The sequence below is a fragment of the Pelobates fuscus genome, chromosome 6 (genome assembly GCF_036172605.1).
Source record: "Pelobates fuscus isolate aPelFus1 chromosome 6, aPelFus1.pri, whole genome shotgun sequence".
NCBI classification, from domain to species: Eukaryota; Metazoa; Chordata; class Amphibia; order Anura; family Pelobatidae; genus Pelobates; species Pelobates fuscus.
This window is the reverse complement of record NC_086322.1, coordinates 136212551-136230605: the sequence shown is the minus strand read 5'-3', so window position 1 is coordinate 136230605 and position 18055 is coordinate 136212551. Positions and strand designations below refer to the sequence as shown.

Below are 18055 nucleotides of genomic sequence, written 5' to 3'. Positions count from 1 at the left end.
GTTTTATACTACTGTTGCTTTGTTCTGATTGGTTGTTTTGAAAAGTTCTGTTAACTGTTTCTTTGCTGCTGGAGGTTTCAGTAAAGAAGGTAAAGCAAATATGAAGCCTCCTGTCCTGCCATAAAATTGTGTTATGTTTGTTTAATTGTTTATTTATATATTTTTAATTCCATGGCATATCAAGTGACCTTAAATGCCCGCCCTTCTGTACGGCCTAGCTGGCAAGGGGATTTTGCCTCCCCATACGATCCTTCCCGCACCCCCCCTTCCCTGCACCCCCACATTGAATTAACAGCCCAATCTTAGCACTGTGGGCGACAGCCTTTGGCGACCCTGTCATGACACAATTATTCTTAGTTATATACAAATGCGCCACAAAGACAGTTGGCATTCTCTACTACGTAACGTAACTACTTGTACTGCCCATGTTATTTTCCTCCGGAGCGAGAAGCTCTACACGCTATGTTTGCATCTTATGTTACTTAACCTATATAACCTGTTTCAAAAAAAGAGTCAGCTGCTAAGAGTTTATTCTTTACAGTTTACTTAACATGTGATAACCCTGTCTTCTATGTATATGTCTACGCTTGTTTTAAGTCTTTACTTTGTGAAACGTACTTATCACCTGTCTCAATAAAACAGAGATTGACAAAAAAAAAAAAACATAAATATTAAGGTCTAAAAATATATATATTCTACTGGAGCTAATGCCTTTGGTCTTATGCCTCAGTTATCATCATTTAAAAAAAATATAAAAATCTTCTTCTGACCCTTTCCAGACCATAAAAATTTCATCAATGTACCTTCTATAAAGGACCAGATTCCCTCCCAGTCTGCCGTCCTGATAAATAAATTACTTTTCCAAATTCCCTACCTGTCCACCTTCCTGATAAATAAAAGATTTTGGTTTATAGAACAATTGAGTATAGTAGTGTGGGAAAAGTGGTCCCAGGTTGGGAATCTGCCAAATGAGCAATGTCAAGTTCGGTTGGCGTAGAGGATCCCTTGATACTCTTGCGTGTCATTTCAGCCTTGGTTTCTAGGAAAGTAAGGAGAGGAGCCTGAGGAACTCCTGCCTTCCAAGAACCGCTATGGATGCATTCTGAATTACTTGGATTGGGAGGTTGGAGAAGATTTGCCAGACTTATAGGGAATGTCCCATTATATCAGATTATTCATTCCTTCCTGTGATGAGAACCTTTCTGGAAAAAACTCCACTAATAGGGTATTTGTTGTGCCCGAAGGGCTGCTGTGACAGAAAAGAATTCCTTCCTTAGTTGGATGGTGAAAAAGCAAAAGGTCAGCGAATGCCTTGAGGTGTGAGGACTGTGCAGGGCAGTTTCCAGTGTCATTGCCTGTCGTACAGTGGTGTCCTTGACATTCTAGAAATGCACTATGGTGGTAACATCATGAGGGGCATCCTTTGGCTTTTTGGCACGCCATGAGTGTGGTCCGGCAGGCAGCATCTCACTCATTCTCTGGCAGTAGCGAGGTTAGGAATGTTTGAGCATATTTTGGCAAATGGCTTAATATCCTTTGAGAAGATTGTTTCTTCGTGACCTGTCCTTCAGGTCTGTAACTTTGAGCATTTTCACCTCCTTGAGGAGTTCTGCATCGTGATCTGCAAGTGTAATGATGTGTGATGATTTCATCAATGCGGTCTTCCAAGGCATTTGTCCTCCTTCCCAGTGCTAACAACAATTTTTTGAGGTCTTCTGTGAGAGCTTTTGGATCTCTGTTAATGTCTGTTACTAGTTCTTGCAGCAAGTAGTGCAGTTCTATCTGTGGTTCTAGGTCGGGTGTTTGCGTATGGCATGGGCTAGAAAGCCTTGAAGAGAGTCTGGCACTTTCCAATTCCATGCCCGTTGCCATTTAAGCAACACGCTCTGTAAATGAGAGCTTTGTTTGACAAGAGCATTTACTCTCCGAGAGTGGCTTTCATGCCACTCTTGCCTCCTGCTCGTCCTTCCATCTGTGCTTTGTTGAGGTTTGTGCTGGATGGGGTAATGTTTGGGTGTATTTAACCCGATTATTCTCAAAGCTTTTCTTGACATCTATGCTTGACCCCCATGTTTTTGTTTTTAAATGTATTCTCTACATTCCTAGAGATACAATACATACAATATATCAAATACTGCTACAAGAGCACCAATATTTCATTGTGTGTCAAAAGTCCGTAAACACATTCAAAAAACTTTCAGTCAATATACTAAACATTTTCTTAAATCATATGACCTAAATTTTTTCATAAATTATTTAAAAATTGTAATAGCAATGGAATGATTTGTGGCATGAGCATGATATTGCTGATTTGTTTGTTGTTTTGCCTCGGCCTATTTAGCACCACTTACTCTATTTTGATGGAAACTTTTTTATCTCTAAATACTTTGGCATTCACTTGTGGGGATTCTTTACATCTCATTCTCCAACCTGTTAAAGAGATGGTAAGGCAAATAAACTTTTGGATGCCAATATCATTGTGTAGAGGGTTCATTTAAGTGGTCAAAAAGTGTGCCCTTAAAATTAATCTTGGATATGTTAAATCCTGCTCTTAACGCTTTAGATTTAAATCATGAAATGCAAGCCCACCTGTCACGTCAAGGCAAACCTCTTAGGTGGGTCCTACACGAACACTCGATGTAGCAGGTGGCCATTGGAATGGAACTAAAAAAACCTCCATTTATTTGGAGGGTTTACAGGGGGTTTTACTGAATGTATTGGGGCTGTTGTGTACTATGATCATTGCTGCCGCCCAGGAGTAGTGGGAGTCTGAGTGCAGGAAATATTTTTGTGTGTATTATTAAAAATGCATTCCTTTTTATTACGATCTCCCAAGGTGAATCGGTGGGCTCTGGGAGCCAGGCAGTTTCAATAATAGGGGGATTACATACCTTGACTCCATGTGCCACTAGATAAAGCTGCAGAGGTTATGGTGCTTGGAGTGTGTCTTACAGTCAGATTCAAATATATTCTATAATATAGATGAGTGTGCCATACCACTTATGTTTTCTAAATATGGAGCAATCACCATGGTAACATGAAAATTCCCGCTGACTACTCCACTTTTAGAACAATGCACTAGAATACTATTTATAAGCAACTCCAATGTTACTTGGGTTTCTATTTGACACATATTTTATCTCCTATAGCTCTTTCTTTTTAGATTTTTTTTTATTTTAAAGATTTGCATGAGAATATTTGAGAACATTGTAAATACTCTCTGTGTGGGTGTTAGTGACACAGGTTTACAATGCTTTGGATTAAATGGCTTCTCATTGGAGCTTCAAAAATACAATGATTCTTGCTGAGAACCTCAGCATGCTAGAGATTCATCTCACTGTAGCTTTACATTCAGTTGAGGATCTGGAAATCCCTTTCACTCTTCAGATCATGTACCCTTTCACAAACGTACACTGCCAGAGTTTCTGAGCTATCTGGGTTGCAGCATGAGCAGGATTAAAATTGCTGTCATTGCTGGATTTACGGTTTAAAATAAAGCTTGATCCCAGCCACCAGTTATGTAGCAATGGAGATTTTTTCATACAGTGGTGACTAACCTAGCCGTAGGGGATTTTCTAAGTATTAATGTGGAACTATGCCAGTAGTGTTACAATTTTTCAAATGACTCTTACAGAGATATACATGTCACGCAATAGTCATGAGCGAAGAGAGCGATCTACATCATGTCGGTACACTGAGGGGATGCTGATTGGCGCAGAGTAACATGTTGACGTGCAGGAGCTTTAGGCTACCAATCTTTCCCTGCAGGGAAGCACTGGGTGGGATGAGATCATAAAGATTGTAAGCAGAACATTATAGTGTTAGGGATACATGTTTATACTGGGGTTCATCCAGATTTTCCAATACATCAATGAACATATGTAAGCAACAATTGCTGAGAGTAAAAAGCATTAACTAGTTTAAGACTCTTTGTCACTTTGGGGAAATGGGGCCTGACTAAATCGAGAAATGTGGAGACCAGATAATTTAATTGCTAACAGAACCCAAAAACTATTGGAATGAAAAAAAAATATCTAGTTTTGCTATTGTTCTGCTTAAATGGTGTAGAAATTACTGTTCCCCAGCAGTTCTGCATCATTCTTTATTTAGCAAATATGCAAACATTTGAAAGATGTTATGCCTGGATTTAATGCATAACCATTGTATGACACAATTGTTTGCAATGTCCATACTGTCATTAGACTTACAGGGAACAAAGTATTTGATCCCCTGCTGATTTTGAATGTTTGTCCACTGACAAATAAATGATTGGTCTATAATTTTAATGGTAGAATGGTAGAATAACAGAATATCAATATCAATATCAAAATCCAGAAAAACACATGTCAAAAAAGTTATAAATTGATTTGCATGTCAATGAGTGAAATACGTATTTGATCCCCTATCAATCAGCAAGATTTCTGGCTCCCAGCTGTCTTTCATACAGGTTAAATGGAGTGCTACTTATCTCAGTTTGTTACCTGAATAAAAGACACCTGTCCACAGAAGCAATCAATTAATCCGATTCCAAACTCTCCACCATGGCCAAGACCAAAGAGCTGTCCAAAGATGTCAAGGACAAGATTGTAGACCTACACAAGGCTGGAATGGGCTACAAAACTATCACCAAGCAGCTTGGTGAGAAGGTGATAACAGTTGGTGCGATTATTTGCAAATGGAAAAAACACAAAATAATTGAGTCTCCCTCGATTTGGTGCTCCATTCAAGATCTCCCCTCGAGGAGTTTTAATGATCATGATGGTGAGGAATCAGCCCCGGACTACATGGGAAGATTTTGTTAATGATCTCAAGGCAGCTGGGACCATAGTCACCAAGAAAACAATTGCTAACATACTACGCCGTGAAGGACTGAAATCCTGTAGTGCCCACCATGGTGGAGAGTTTGGAATCTGATTAAAACGTCTGACCTCTGGGATTGCCAACAAGTGTTTTGCACCAAGTACTAAGTCGAAGGGGTCAAATACTTATTTCACTCATTGACGTGAAAATCAGTTTCTATCTTTTTTTTATGTGCATTTTTGTGGATTATTTTTTTTAGTTATTCTGTCTCTCACTGTTAAAAGATTACTATAGTGTCAGGCAAACAAACTCGTTTTCCTGACACTATAGCATCCTTAGGACCCCCCCCCCCCCACCCTCAGGGCCCCCCTCCTTTGGCGCTGAAGGGGTTAAAACCCCTTCAGCCACTTACCTTTATCCAGCGCCAGGCTCCCTCGGTGCTGGTGACCTCTCCTCCCCTGCTGACATCAGCTCCCGAGTGGAGCGGAATGCGCATGCAAGGCAAGAGCCGCGCGCGCATTCAAACAGTCCATGGGAAAGCATTTCTCAATGCTCTTCTATGGACGTTCTGCACACTGGATGCAAATTTCGTTGCAGAAGCACCTCTAGTGGCTGTCAGGAAGACTGCCACTAGAGGTTGGATTAACCCTGCAATTTCAGAGAAACTACTATGTTTACATCTGAAGGGTTAAAATCTGGTGGGCCTGGCACCCAGACCACTTCAGTGAGTTGAAGTGGTCTGTGTGACTATAGTGTCTCTTTAAAATACACCTATCACCAGCAGGAAATTCTCACAAATTCACTCATTTCGAGTGATGTCCCGAACGGTTCGCTGGCGAAGAGTTCCTGACGAACATAGCTTGTTCGCGTTCACCACGGATGGCGAACATATGTGATGTTCGGTCCACCCCCTATTTGTCATCATTGAGTAATCTTTGACCCTGTACCTCACAGTCAGCAGACACATTCCAGCCAATCAGCAGCAGACCCTCCCTCCCAGACCCTCCCACCTCCTAGACAGCATACAATTTAGATTAATTATGAAGCTGCATTCTTTTTTTTTATTTTATTTTTTTAAATTTTTTTTTTTGTGTTTGTGTTTATTTTACATTATCCTCCATAGCCAGTAACCTGTGTTTATTATACATTATCCCCCATAGCCAGTAACCTGTGTTTATTATACATTATCCCCCCACAACCAGTAACCTGTGTTTATTATACATTATACCCCCACAACCAGTATCCTGTATTTATTATACATTATCTAACCATAGCCAGTAACCTGTGTTTATTATACATTATCCCTCCATAGCCAGTGACCTGTGTTTATTATACATTATCCCTCCATAGCCAGTAACCTGTGTTTATTATACATTATACCCCCACAACCAGTATCCTGTATTTATTATACATTATCTAACCATAGCCAGTAACCTGTGTTTATTATACATTATCCCTCCATAGCCAGTAACCTGTGTTTATTATACATTATCCCTCCATAGCCAGTAACCTGTGTTTATTATACATTATCCCTCCATAGCCAGTAACCTGTGTTTATTATACATTATCCCTCCCATAGCAAGTAACCTGTGTTTATTATACATTATCCCTCCCATAGCCAGTAACCTGTGTTTATTATACAGTATCCCCCCATAGCCATTAACCTGTGTTTATTATACATTATCCTCCCATAGCCAGGACCTGTGCTTATTATACATTATCCCCCATAGCCAGTAACCTGTGTTTATTATACATTATCCCCCCCACAACCAGTAACCTGTGTTTATTATACATTATACCCCCACAACCAGTATCCTGTATTTATTATACATTATCTAACCATAGCCAGTAACCTGTGTTTATTATACATTATCCCTCCATAGCCAGTAACCTGTGTTTATTATACATTATCCCTCCCATAGCAAGTAACCTGTGTTTATTATACATTATCCCTCCCATAGCCAGTAACCTGTGTTTATTATACAGTATCCCCCCATAGCCATTAACCTGTGTTTATTATACATTATCCTCCCATAGCCAGGACCTGTGCTTATTATACATTATCCCCCCATAGCCAGTAACCTGTGTTTATTATACATTATCCTCCCATAGCCAGTAACCTGTGTTTATTATACATTCTCCCTCCCATAGCCAGTAACCTGTGTTTATTATTCATTATCCCCCCATAGCCACTAACCTGTGCTTATTATACATTAACTCCCCCATAGCCAGTAACCTGTGTTTATTATACATTATCCCCCCACAACCAGTAACCTGTGTTTATTATACATTAGCCCCCCACAACCAGTAACCTGTGTTTATTAAACATTATCCCCCATAGCCAGTAACCTGTGTTTATTATACATTATCCCCCCATAGCCAGTAACCTGTGCTTATTATACATTATCCTTCCATAGCCAGTAACCTGTGTTTATTATACATTATCCCTCCCATAGCCAGTAACCTGTGTTTATTATACATTATCCCCCATAGTCATTTATCGTTGGACCTAGGCAGCATGATGTCTTAGGCCGGCCCAGAGAGTGAGTGAGTGAATAATATAATATATATGTTCAGAAACATATTAGTAATATATGTAAATCGGGTTCATGCAAAGAGGGTGAAAAGGTATTAAAGAAAAACACTTATTGCATCAAATTTACAAAGCCAAACTTTTAAAAGCTTTCCTCATTTCTTTCTCGGGATGAGGAATATATCGGTTGTAGACTGAGGATTTCCATCTGCCCAATCTTTTAATAATATGCACTGGAGTGTCAGTGTTGAAGGAGACCGAAGCTGCCCCTATTCTAAATGAAAGACCCGAGACATGGATACAACCCAATCTTAGGAGTAGTGTTCTGATGTAGAAGATGAATTTAGCCGTAGTCAGAGGGATTCAGTGAGAGTAGTGGTGAAATGTGTGTGGCATGACTGAGTGTGGGTAAGTAAGAGTCAAGTATTTCAACTGGGCACTAGTTCTAGGTGGGATAAAGTGGTATAGCGGATGGATGAGTAGTTTGGTTCGTTTTAGAGGTTTGTAGAGAAAGTATATAGTGATCATGATTTTTAGCGATGTCCAATATTTTTAAGGTGGTCTCAAACAAACATAAAATGCTATATAAAATTTGTGGGAATATCGAATAGTCGTGTACAGTAAATCAGAGAGGGCTCAGAATATCGAACCATCGATCGGTAACCTGAATGAAGTAGGGGGTCTATCTGTTTTATTAAATACGCGGTAATATGCTTTTAATGGGATAGGACGTTAGGAAAGGTGTGTGATTGGGATAAGTGGTTGTGGCTGTATTTACCTTATCCTGGGACCGACCTGGCTCCTAAGCTTGAGCCGCGCGTGGCTGGATCACTCCTGCCTCCACACGAGCCGCATGCGGCTTGATCTCCTCTTCTGACGTGGCCGTGTGCACTGACCGCAGTGATCGGTCACGTGGCCTGCCTGGCACTAGGAGCACGGCTCGAGTCACGAGCTCGCTCTTAAAGGGGCAGTGGGAGCCAAAAGTTGATTCAGGCTCCCATTGGCCCACGTCATTCCAGCACCCCCACACACGAACGTTTTGCAAATGGGGAGTTTGCGGTTGTGCAAATGGACTGTTTGCGGTTGTTTGCGGTGCGTTAAACGGGGAGTTTGGTCTGTCACTGTAAAGCGGGCGTAACCCTTACACTACCTGATCGATACAACATCATACCTGATTTTTTTTTTTTTTTTAATTCTTTATTTTTGTTGTGCGTGGTAGAACAATAGGCTTGGTCAGCCACAATAGCAGTTCCAAGCAGTAATGTAACAAACAGTTATAACATAACGTGGCATTTGAGTATACAGCACATTTTTAGTTTTGTAAGATAACATATTAGGGTCCAACACTTCAACAGTGTATATATAATTAGACAGGTTAAACAGTGGCATTAGAACCTTTCTCAAGGTACAGATTAGCACCCTCTTGTAACATAGCTATGGCGCATGTGTTTCGTGCTATAAAGGGTGGGGAGGGTGGTGGGGGGGGGACTTCTCGAGTGTCGTGCCCCCTCTGAGTAGGTTTGTCAGGATAGCGTCCAGGTCGGGGTGTATCAGCTCCCCGTTGAGGTTACAGCTTCATTACAGAGGGGGAATAGGATAGTAAGGCATAAGTGGGAGCGCAGCAGCGGGTGAGAATAATAGCCATCAAAAAATAAAAAAACAAGAAAAAAACATTAAAGAGTTATAAAACTGTCAGTGCACAGTTCGTCTGCATGATCTTGTCCTTCTGGCTTGTTGGTGGAGGTATCTCCTGCCGGCGGACTGCGTGTCGTGGGCCAGTCAAGTGACCTGTGGTGCAGGTGGTCGTCCGGTAGTTGACCGTGGCGTAAAGGTCGGGATCTTAGATGGGTCCATGTTTCTGAGGCGGGAGGTTGAGGCGTCCTGTTCTGGTATCAGCTGCAGGCTGCGCATGTTGGCCTCTAGTTCTAGTGGGTTCTTGGCTCTGTAGGTGCCTCCCTGGTGGGTGAGTATGAGTAGTCTGGGGTTTCCCCAGCGGAAGTGCACGTCCTGGGCTCTTAGGATTTGGAGTAGGGGTTTCATAGACCTGCACCAGAGTAATGTATTTTTGGTTAGGTCAGGGAATAGGAGCAGCGATGAGCCTTCAAATTGGATTGGGGTTTTCCCTCTCACTGCCTATTAAATTAAGGCTTTGTCGTGCATCGTTTGGAAGGGGAGGATGAGATCCGCTGTGGCCGTGGTAGGGGCGTTTTTTGGCATTGGTAGCCTGAACATGCCTTCCAGTTTCAGTGTCTTTGCCTGTTTGGCTGGTAGCAGGGTTGAGATGAGACGCCTTATGTAGTGCGGTGTTTCCTCGGTGCTCACTGTGTCAGGGATGCCCCTCAGTTTAAGGTTGTGCCGTCGCCTCTGGTGTTCCAAGGTGTCAACTCTGGCCTCCATGCCTTTCTGGGCTAGTTGTATCTCTTCCAGCCTCTGCTCCATTTTAGTTATTCTGGAGTCCTGGTTGCTGGACGTGGCCTCTAGGGTTGTGAGTCGGGTAAGTGCACCAGCTACTGTCTCTTTAAATTGTGAGAGGTCTGCTGCTATATTGGAGCGCAGCTCCTCTAGCATAGATTTTAGCATGTTTTTAGTGATCGGTTCTAGGCCCTCAGGTGGTGGAGGTTGTACCTTCGGTATTGCTCCCAGCATGGCTCCTCCGTCCAGATCAGTGTGGAAGTCCTCAGAGGAGTATGAGGATGCTTCATCCCGCGGCGCCATATTGGGCAATGCGGTCTGGTGTGCGCGCCGCAGAAGATCGCCGATATCTTGGCTGATGGGCGCCCGATCCGCCTTGGTCTTCTTTGTTTTTCGGCCCATATTAGTGAGATCAGCTGCAGGGTAGGTGAAAGCCCGTGTGCTCCGGTTTTCGTTGGTTTAATTTGCCGTTTGGCCCACTTAGTGTCGGAGCCAGCGGGAGATGCGTCTGGCCGGGTCTGCTGCTAGCTCCGCCCCCTATACCTGATGTTTTAAAGCACGTTATTCCAAACAATTTAGGAATGTTAGGTGATTTATGCCCTTTATGGATTAAAACCAGACTCTGCATCAACTATGTAATTTTCCATGGGAGTTTTGCCATGGATCCCCCTCTGGCATGCCACAGTCCAGGTGTTAGTCCCCTTGAAACAACTTTTCCATCACAATTGTGGCCAGAAAGAGTCCCTGTGGGATTTAAAATTCGCCTGCCTATTGAAGTCTATGGCGGTTCGCCCGTTTCGCGAACATTTGCGGAAGTTCGCGTTCGCCATTCGCGAATGGAAAATTTTATGTTTGCGACATCACTACTCATTTCCTCTTAATCATTTGCCAAAATTGCAAAATTCTCCAACTCATATTTTTAGACCTATAATTCTCAATATCCAGGTGCAATTCCTGACAATTTCCATTTTAGCAAACCATTTCTGATAGTTTGCTTTTATCTATCTAACTTATACACACTAACATAAAAGTAGTAAAGCCGTTAAATATACTTACTGCAAAACAAGCAGCAATTCAAAATGCATTCTTAATTCAGTTTCTTCCCATGCAAGACCAAATATTTAATGTAAAACATAATACTATAAGACTTAATGTGTCCTCACAATATGTTCACATGACTGCTCTGTAATACTTTTTTTTATTTTCCAAATGTAATGGGTTAGGAATTGGATATAAAAATCTCATTAGAGTTCAACATGTTGAAGTTATCCGTACAAGCTGTTGAATGAAGGCTGTATCCCTTTTCGTATATTTGTTGCTAGGTGCATAGTTGGGAGTAATTCCATCTCTGCATAGCAAGACATACAGTACTCTCCAATAAATGTGAGCACAGCTGCAGAGGCTGCACATTCCTCCTGGTGGTAAACTTATTCCAAGGGAACATTCGGCTCTAAACAAATAGTATACACTATGCACAGTCTGCAGGGGATAAAAAGCACGCACTCACTGACATGACACAATTTTTTTTTAATTTTCGGCTTTGGCTTCTGAGCTTCTAATTTGCTCCGAAACTTACAAAAAAGTATTGTGCTATGAATAATTGACAAGCACAAGTGTAATAATTCCCTGTCAATATTTCTGTATCTCGGTTACTCCTCATCTTTAGACTCAACGTATAGTGGGATCAACGCACATCTGTAGAATGCAAGTTTGTGATCAGTTAGTTATTTAAGAAATTCCAATTCAAACAGGCATTTCTTTCAATTGTAAGCCTGATCCTAAACTGAAATGAAACGAATATAAGTGTGCAAAAAGTAGGCGCTTTGAAAAAATATCTGATATTTTACATTAATTTAGCAGCTTCCACACAAAATAGGGACTCTCTTCCCCCACAAAATTGTATAGAAAAGATGCACACAGAAGTGAAAAATATACATATCCCACCACTGGTGTATAAGTGGAGCGCTTATAGTTTCTGAACTTACCCCTTGTTTTTAAACAATGTGTTTCAATATTTAAATCTGTAACAATAAAGCTAACATAGTGCAATATTGTAGTGATACAGAATTTTGAAGTGATTTTGGTGGTACGGATCGCAATGGTCTCACTCACATGGGACAGAGCCTCCTTGGATAGGCTCAAGTCAGTTGGGCGTATGTGTGCTCTGGTGACCCCCAAACCCTTGATTCTCTTGGTTTACAGGTACCGCACAGGAAAAAAAGGAGAGAAGAGGGCAGGGAAATAGGGGAAGCGGTGCAGCTTCTAGTGTAATTGTACTGTACTGTATGTGGGAGTGCTATTACATGTGGACAGTATAGCTGTAATTAGCAAGAAAACTGTAAACGAATATGTGGCAACGTTTATTTGCCCCGTCATGTTGAAAAACTGTGTAGCATATTCGAACATTAGGAGATTTTCTTGTGGGGGAGAGCGCACTATTTATTTATTACTACTTTCTTAAATTTCTTTTGAAATTTTGCACCCCTAATAATTTTGGGCTCCTGGCAGCCGCCCCTGTGGCTGAGCCCGCGCTAAGCAGCTAGGTCTACCTTCTTCCACCCTCTGCACAGTGCACTGGCAGCCTGCTCTCTTCCCTGCCCACCTTTGTCCTTGAGGGTGGGCAGGGAATATTGGAAGATGTGCATGTGCATGTACATGTCTCAAACAACACTAGATATTTCTGTACTTTTACCACAGGAGGAAGAAACATTTGTTTTAGCTACATAATGATTACACTATTTTAAGCATAGTGTGTCATGTCATTAAAATGGCAAACCCAAGTTGTAGTTAAATCAAATCTACATAATTGTGTTCAAAGCTTAATGAATGCATTACAGGTAACTTCAGATGGGAATTGGAAAGAGCTCAGCTTTGCGATTACTGCCACAATAAAAATACTATGTGAAATGCCCTTACATTTAAATGATAGAGATGAAAGAATTTGATCCTGCAGAGACTGCACAAGTATTCAGAGGCTATTACATTGAAGTATGTGTGCCTACCTCGGGAAATTCAAACTGTATCAAATTCTATGCATCCACTGACTCCGGACATTCCATATCTCATTTCAATATTAACGGGCTGTTTGTAATTCTTTAAAACTTGCAATGAAATAACTCTCTGATATAAAGGCTGTAATGTAAATGGAGATAAAGAGAGATCCAAATGGGAATCCATCTTACTGAACAAATGCCAGTAAACCACGTTCTTGAGCTCTGCTGACTGTCCTTTTCACTGGACCCCATTCAGGGGCACATTTAGGCTCCAAAAGGGCCATCTTGTCTCTAGGCCCTGCCTAGCAGTTTGTAAACAAATATGTGTTTGTGTGAAAAGTCATGGTGTTTAAGAATGTAGCCCCAGTGTGCAAATAAATGAAAGTTAGAGTCTTGATTTGTGTTTGTTTGAATTTGCCTATAGATATATACGATTGTGCCTGTATGTATGTACCGTATTTATGTATGCATGACTGTGTAGTGTATGTAAGTATAAGGGTGAGTGTGTATGCAACTATCATTCATACCTGTATACATACACACACACTGACCCTTACATGTACATTTATATACATGTATTTATGAAGTGTCACAGCAAGATTTTTTTTGAGGTAATACTGAATAGCATTTAGAGGAAGAATCAAATATTTCATAGAAACCAACATACGTTATTGTGGACTTTGCTACTTATTGTGGACTTTGCTACTCTGTGATACTCATATACACACACCACACTTTCTGAGCTGTAGATATAATGAACAGCAAGGTTAAAATTAGATACTGTCCCTCCTAAAGGTGATGACTTGCGAGGGAGTGCTAGCTTACATTGTTATTAATATTTTGCGTTTATAAAGGTGGAAAGCTATACTGTGTCCACTACTCATAACCCTGGTGCTAAAGTGCATTTCCAGACCTGGTTGACATGTTATGTTTTTATAAATGATCTTGAAGACCGCATTGAAAGTCATGTTTCAGTGTTTGCAGATGACACAAAACTTTGTAAAATAATACAATGTGAGCAAGATATTACTTTGCTGCAGAAGGATTTAGATAGACTGGAGGACTGGGCACTCAAATGGCAGATGAAATTTAATGTTGAAAAATGCAAAGTTATGCACTTCGGCGTAAAGAATACACAAGCAACGTATACCCTTAATGGAAGCGAATTAGGGATAACAACACACGAAAAGGACTTGGGAATTGTTATAGACAACAAACTATGCAACAATGTGCAATGTCAATCAGCAGTGGCCAAGGCCAGTAAGGTATTGTCATGCATGAAAAAGGGCATTCATTCTCGGGACGAGAATATCATTTTGCCTCTCTATAAATCACTGGTAAGACCACATATTGAATATGCTGTGCAATTTTGGGCACCTGTTCTAAAGAAGGATATCATGGCACTAGAAAAAGTGCAGAGGCGGGCTACAAAATTAATAAAAGGAATGGAACATATCAGCTATGAAGAAAGGTTAACAAATTTAAACCTATTTAGTTTAGAAAAAACGTCGCCTGAGAGGGGATATGATAACATTATACAAATATATTCGGGGCCAATACAAACCATTGTGTGGAAATCTATTCACAAACCGGACTTTACATAGGACACGAGGCCATGCGTTTAGACTGGAAGAAAGAAGATTTCGTCTAAGGCAAAGGAAAGGTTTTTTTACTGTAAGAACAATCAGGATGTGGAATTCTCTGCCTGAAGAAGTGGTTTTATCAGAGTCCATACAGATGTTCAAACAGCTACTAGATGCATACTTGCAAAGACAGAATATTCAAGGATATAATCTTTCAATGTAGGGTAATATGTGCTTGATTCAAGGATAAATCTGACTGCCATTCTGGGGTCAAGAAGGAATTTTTTGTCCTAGCTTGTTGCAAAATTGTGCTTCAAACTGGGGTTTTTTTTTGCCTTTTGGATCAACAGCAAAAAACAGGTGTGAGGAAGGCTGAACTTGATGGATGCAAGTCTCTTTTCAGCTATGTAGCTATGTAACTATGTAACTATGTTACATGTGCAGCCACAATGTTGGTTTTACACACTGTGTTAACAGGGAATATTTACTAGGTGACTAACAGGGCTGCTATCAGTAATGTCAGTAATGGTCTTTGTTTTTCTTATTTACAACTGCATCATTCACACTATACATTAATATGTCAGGCACACGTTAATAATAGGTTTTTGGCAAAGACCTGCATTGCCCACCATGTCAACCAACACTGACAGATATTTACATTTACAGAGCTGACTTCCTATAGTCACATAGCATTGCTATGGCTCCTAAAAGACAGTTGATGACTTAACGTGGCTTATACATATTTATTTACATGCTCGCACCGACTTGTTACATAAGATTAGATAGTTTTCATTAACTAGCGTGAATATTGCTTGCCTGTCAATTAATGTTTATATCATTGCAATACGTAATATGTCTGCTTATTGTCCAAGACAAACACATAATGTTTTAATAAAAGGAAACATACTTTAGGTAAGGCATTAACCATGGCTAACATATTGTCACGTATTCATCCGCTTATAGAAATGTGGTTAATGACATTTACTGTCCACACAGGAAAAGTTGTGCCGAGCAGCAACCTAATCCACAGAAGGGTTAATGCTGAGCAGCAATTATGCAAATGAAACCTGGTAACTGACTTTGGGGTCAAAGGCCGGTTACAGCCTATCAGAACTAAAGGAGGGGTATTTAGGCCCAGTTCTCATCCTGATCAGTGCCCTGTCGTGGTTTCCCTTGTGGTTGTCCGAGAGCGTGTTCCTGTTATTAGTTTTCTACCTGTTTTTTTAATTTGACTTTGGCTTTGTTTATTGACTTTTCTATATTCTGGTATCCTCACTCCTGGCTTTCCTCATCGCTGCGTCCCTTTCTGTGTTCCCTGACCTCGGCTAGTATTTTGACTATTCTATGTACGTTAAATCCGGCCATTCTAAGGACCGGTAATACGTTACTTATTTGTCATCCGTGCTATACAGTTCTACGTGCTGGATCAAACAGTAATCCTGACACAAATCTCCTCCTGCCTGCATTATACTAAGTATATACATTTTTTTGTAATATATGTTCTCCCAAGAAATAGCAAAGAGTAAATTCAGGTGCCTTCCTTGGTTCATGTAGCGGTGTGAAAATTGGTAGTAACATTTCTTGGTTCATAAAGAGACTTCGTTTAGAATGCTTACTAAAAATGATTTACCTCTACATAAAAATTACAAAACTGCACTAAGTAAAATTATAATGGAAAATGGAAAATATGTGTATGAATGTATAAGTTAATTATTCAGTTCTACCTAACCAGTTCCAAGGATATAGAATTTCAGGAAATAACTGGGGAATAAAACCCCCATAAAATGTCATTATTGTTTTAACATTAATATTTAAAATTTATATATTTTTTCTTTTTTTCAGAATGGCTTTACTCCATTATATATGGCTTCTCAAGAAAACCACCTGGAAGTTGTCAAATATCTACTGGAAAATGGAGCCAATCAGAGCACTGCCACAGAGGTACCAAATATTATTGTGAAACTATTCACAAATTGTTCAACCCTAAAGTTGGCTATCCAGAGCCATTCCTCTCTGTCCTCATTGACATGGGGTTTCTGAATTTCAGCTAGAGTAAACACAGACTGCTGATGTGCAGAGGCACCGCTGATTGGCTAAGAGCAGATGGCTGATGCTCTAAGCCAATCAGTAGCTCCTCATTCATAAAAAGGTACATAGACTTCGAACATGAACAGTGTTATTTACCAAACCCAGAATGTAAAGTAAAATTAAATTGAATTTAAAATTTAAAGCCAAAGAAGTAGAAGCATAGCTGAATTAGAAATATGTTTTACATTTCAGCTAATTTTATCTTAAAATGGAAATTCACTTAGAATTGAGCCCTAATGGCTGATTTGGAGAAATTTTCCAACATGGCTAGAGCCACAACTTAAAGGGACACTATAGGTACCCACACCACTTCATCTCATTGAAGTGGTATGTGTGCAGCATCCCTTTACCACTTAGTCCTGCAATGTATATTATTGCAGTTTATGAGAAAATGCAATCATTACATTGCAGGACTAAGACGGCCTCCAGTGGCTGTCAATCAGGCAGCCACTAGAGGAACTTTCTGCTTGCTCTGCAACTTTTGGTTGCCTAACTGAAGCTGGACTTCCTCACGCTCTTCATGAGGGCATCCAGAATTCGTGAAATCCCCATAGGAAAACATTGAAGCAATGCTTTCACCATTATACACCCTGGAATCTGTTCCAACAGCTTTGGTGTACTCTAGTGCTTCAAGTCAAGTGCTTCTCATAGAGCCAGGAGGGAGGACAGAGGGAGGGAATAAGGACTCAATAAAAGCTATATAAAAGGCTATTTCAATGAAAGCAGGAAGGCAGGGAGGGTTCGAGTGAAGGAGAGATAAAGGTAGGGGAGAGCTGGGCTTCTCAATGCAGAAGTTGATTACACCTATCAACAGCCCTCTGTACCTGCTGATGAAAGACTTACCTTTTGCACAGAATTAATATTAGGCAGCTAGGAACAGAGTTACAGACTCCTACCACCATCACCACTTTTAAAAGCAGAAGTCGTCATGGTGGTTGAAGTAATCCTTTAAAACCAGTAAAGGCTCAATGTAGTTGGCACATTTCAATCTATAATAGCAAATTTCCCTATTTGTAATTGTGAAGTTTTCTATGGGCTACAGCTTACGTACTTGGTAACCAAAATTTTAAGCTCAGTAAATCTAGTTACACTAATGTCTGTGTCTTGGACTGTTATTCCGTAAAAAGCTGTTCCAGCACTGCGGTAACTAAAACACACCTGTGATTAAGACTCATGATGGGATGATGCTCCGAACATTCTATGATAGACTACCGCAAACTGCTTTTCTATTTCTGTCATTAGGACGGTTTCACTCCGCTGGCTGTGGCATTGCAGCAAGGACACAACCAAGTAGTGGCGATTCTTCTGGAGAATGATACAAAAGGGAAAGTCAGGCTTCCTGCCCTGCACATCGCAGCCAGAAAGGATGACACTAAATCTGCTGCTCTCTTGCTGCAGAACGACCATAATGCAGATGTCCAGTCAAAGGTAAGAGCTAGTGTAGCCCTAGTGTCCTCCTCAATTCCAAGGTATGAGGATACTAAGCTGTCTTGATTGCCAAATGTCTCTATTCGCTGAACAGCAAGTTGTGGTGAAATGACAGAATTTTATCTAAACTAACCAAGGCCTTGATTTAATATTTTTTAGAAGAGCTTTACAAATGAATTAATATATTTGGATAAACGTTTCACATGATTTCATATTTA

General features: G+C 40.6%; 1 protein-coding gene across 49 annotated transcripts in view; it reads left to right on the top strand.

Moving 5' to 3' along the window:
• ANK2 (ankyrin 2) overlaps positions 1–18055 on the top strand; it is a 540585-nt gene that overhangs the window by 355731 nt on the left and 166799 nt on the right. For all 49 annotated transcript variants that reach the window (XM_063458296.1, XM_063458304.1, XM_063458330.1 and 46 more), the window contains exons 5-6: positions 16164–16262; positions 17652–17837. In XM_063458296.1, the coding sequence (XP_063314366.1) occupies positions 16164–16262; positions 17652–17837 (285 nt within the window). The remainder of the gene's footprint in view (positions 1–16163; positions 16263–17651; positions 17838–18055) is intronic.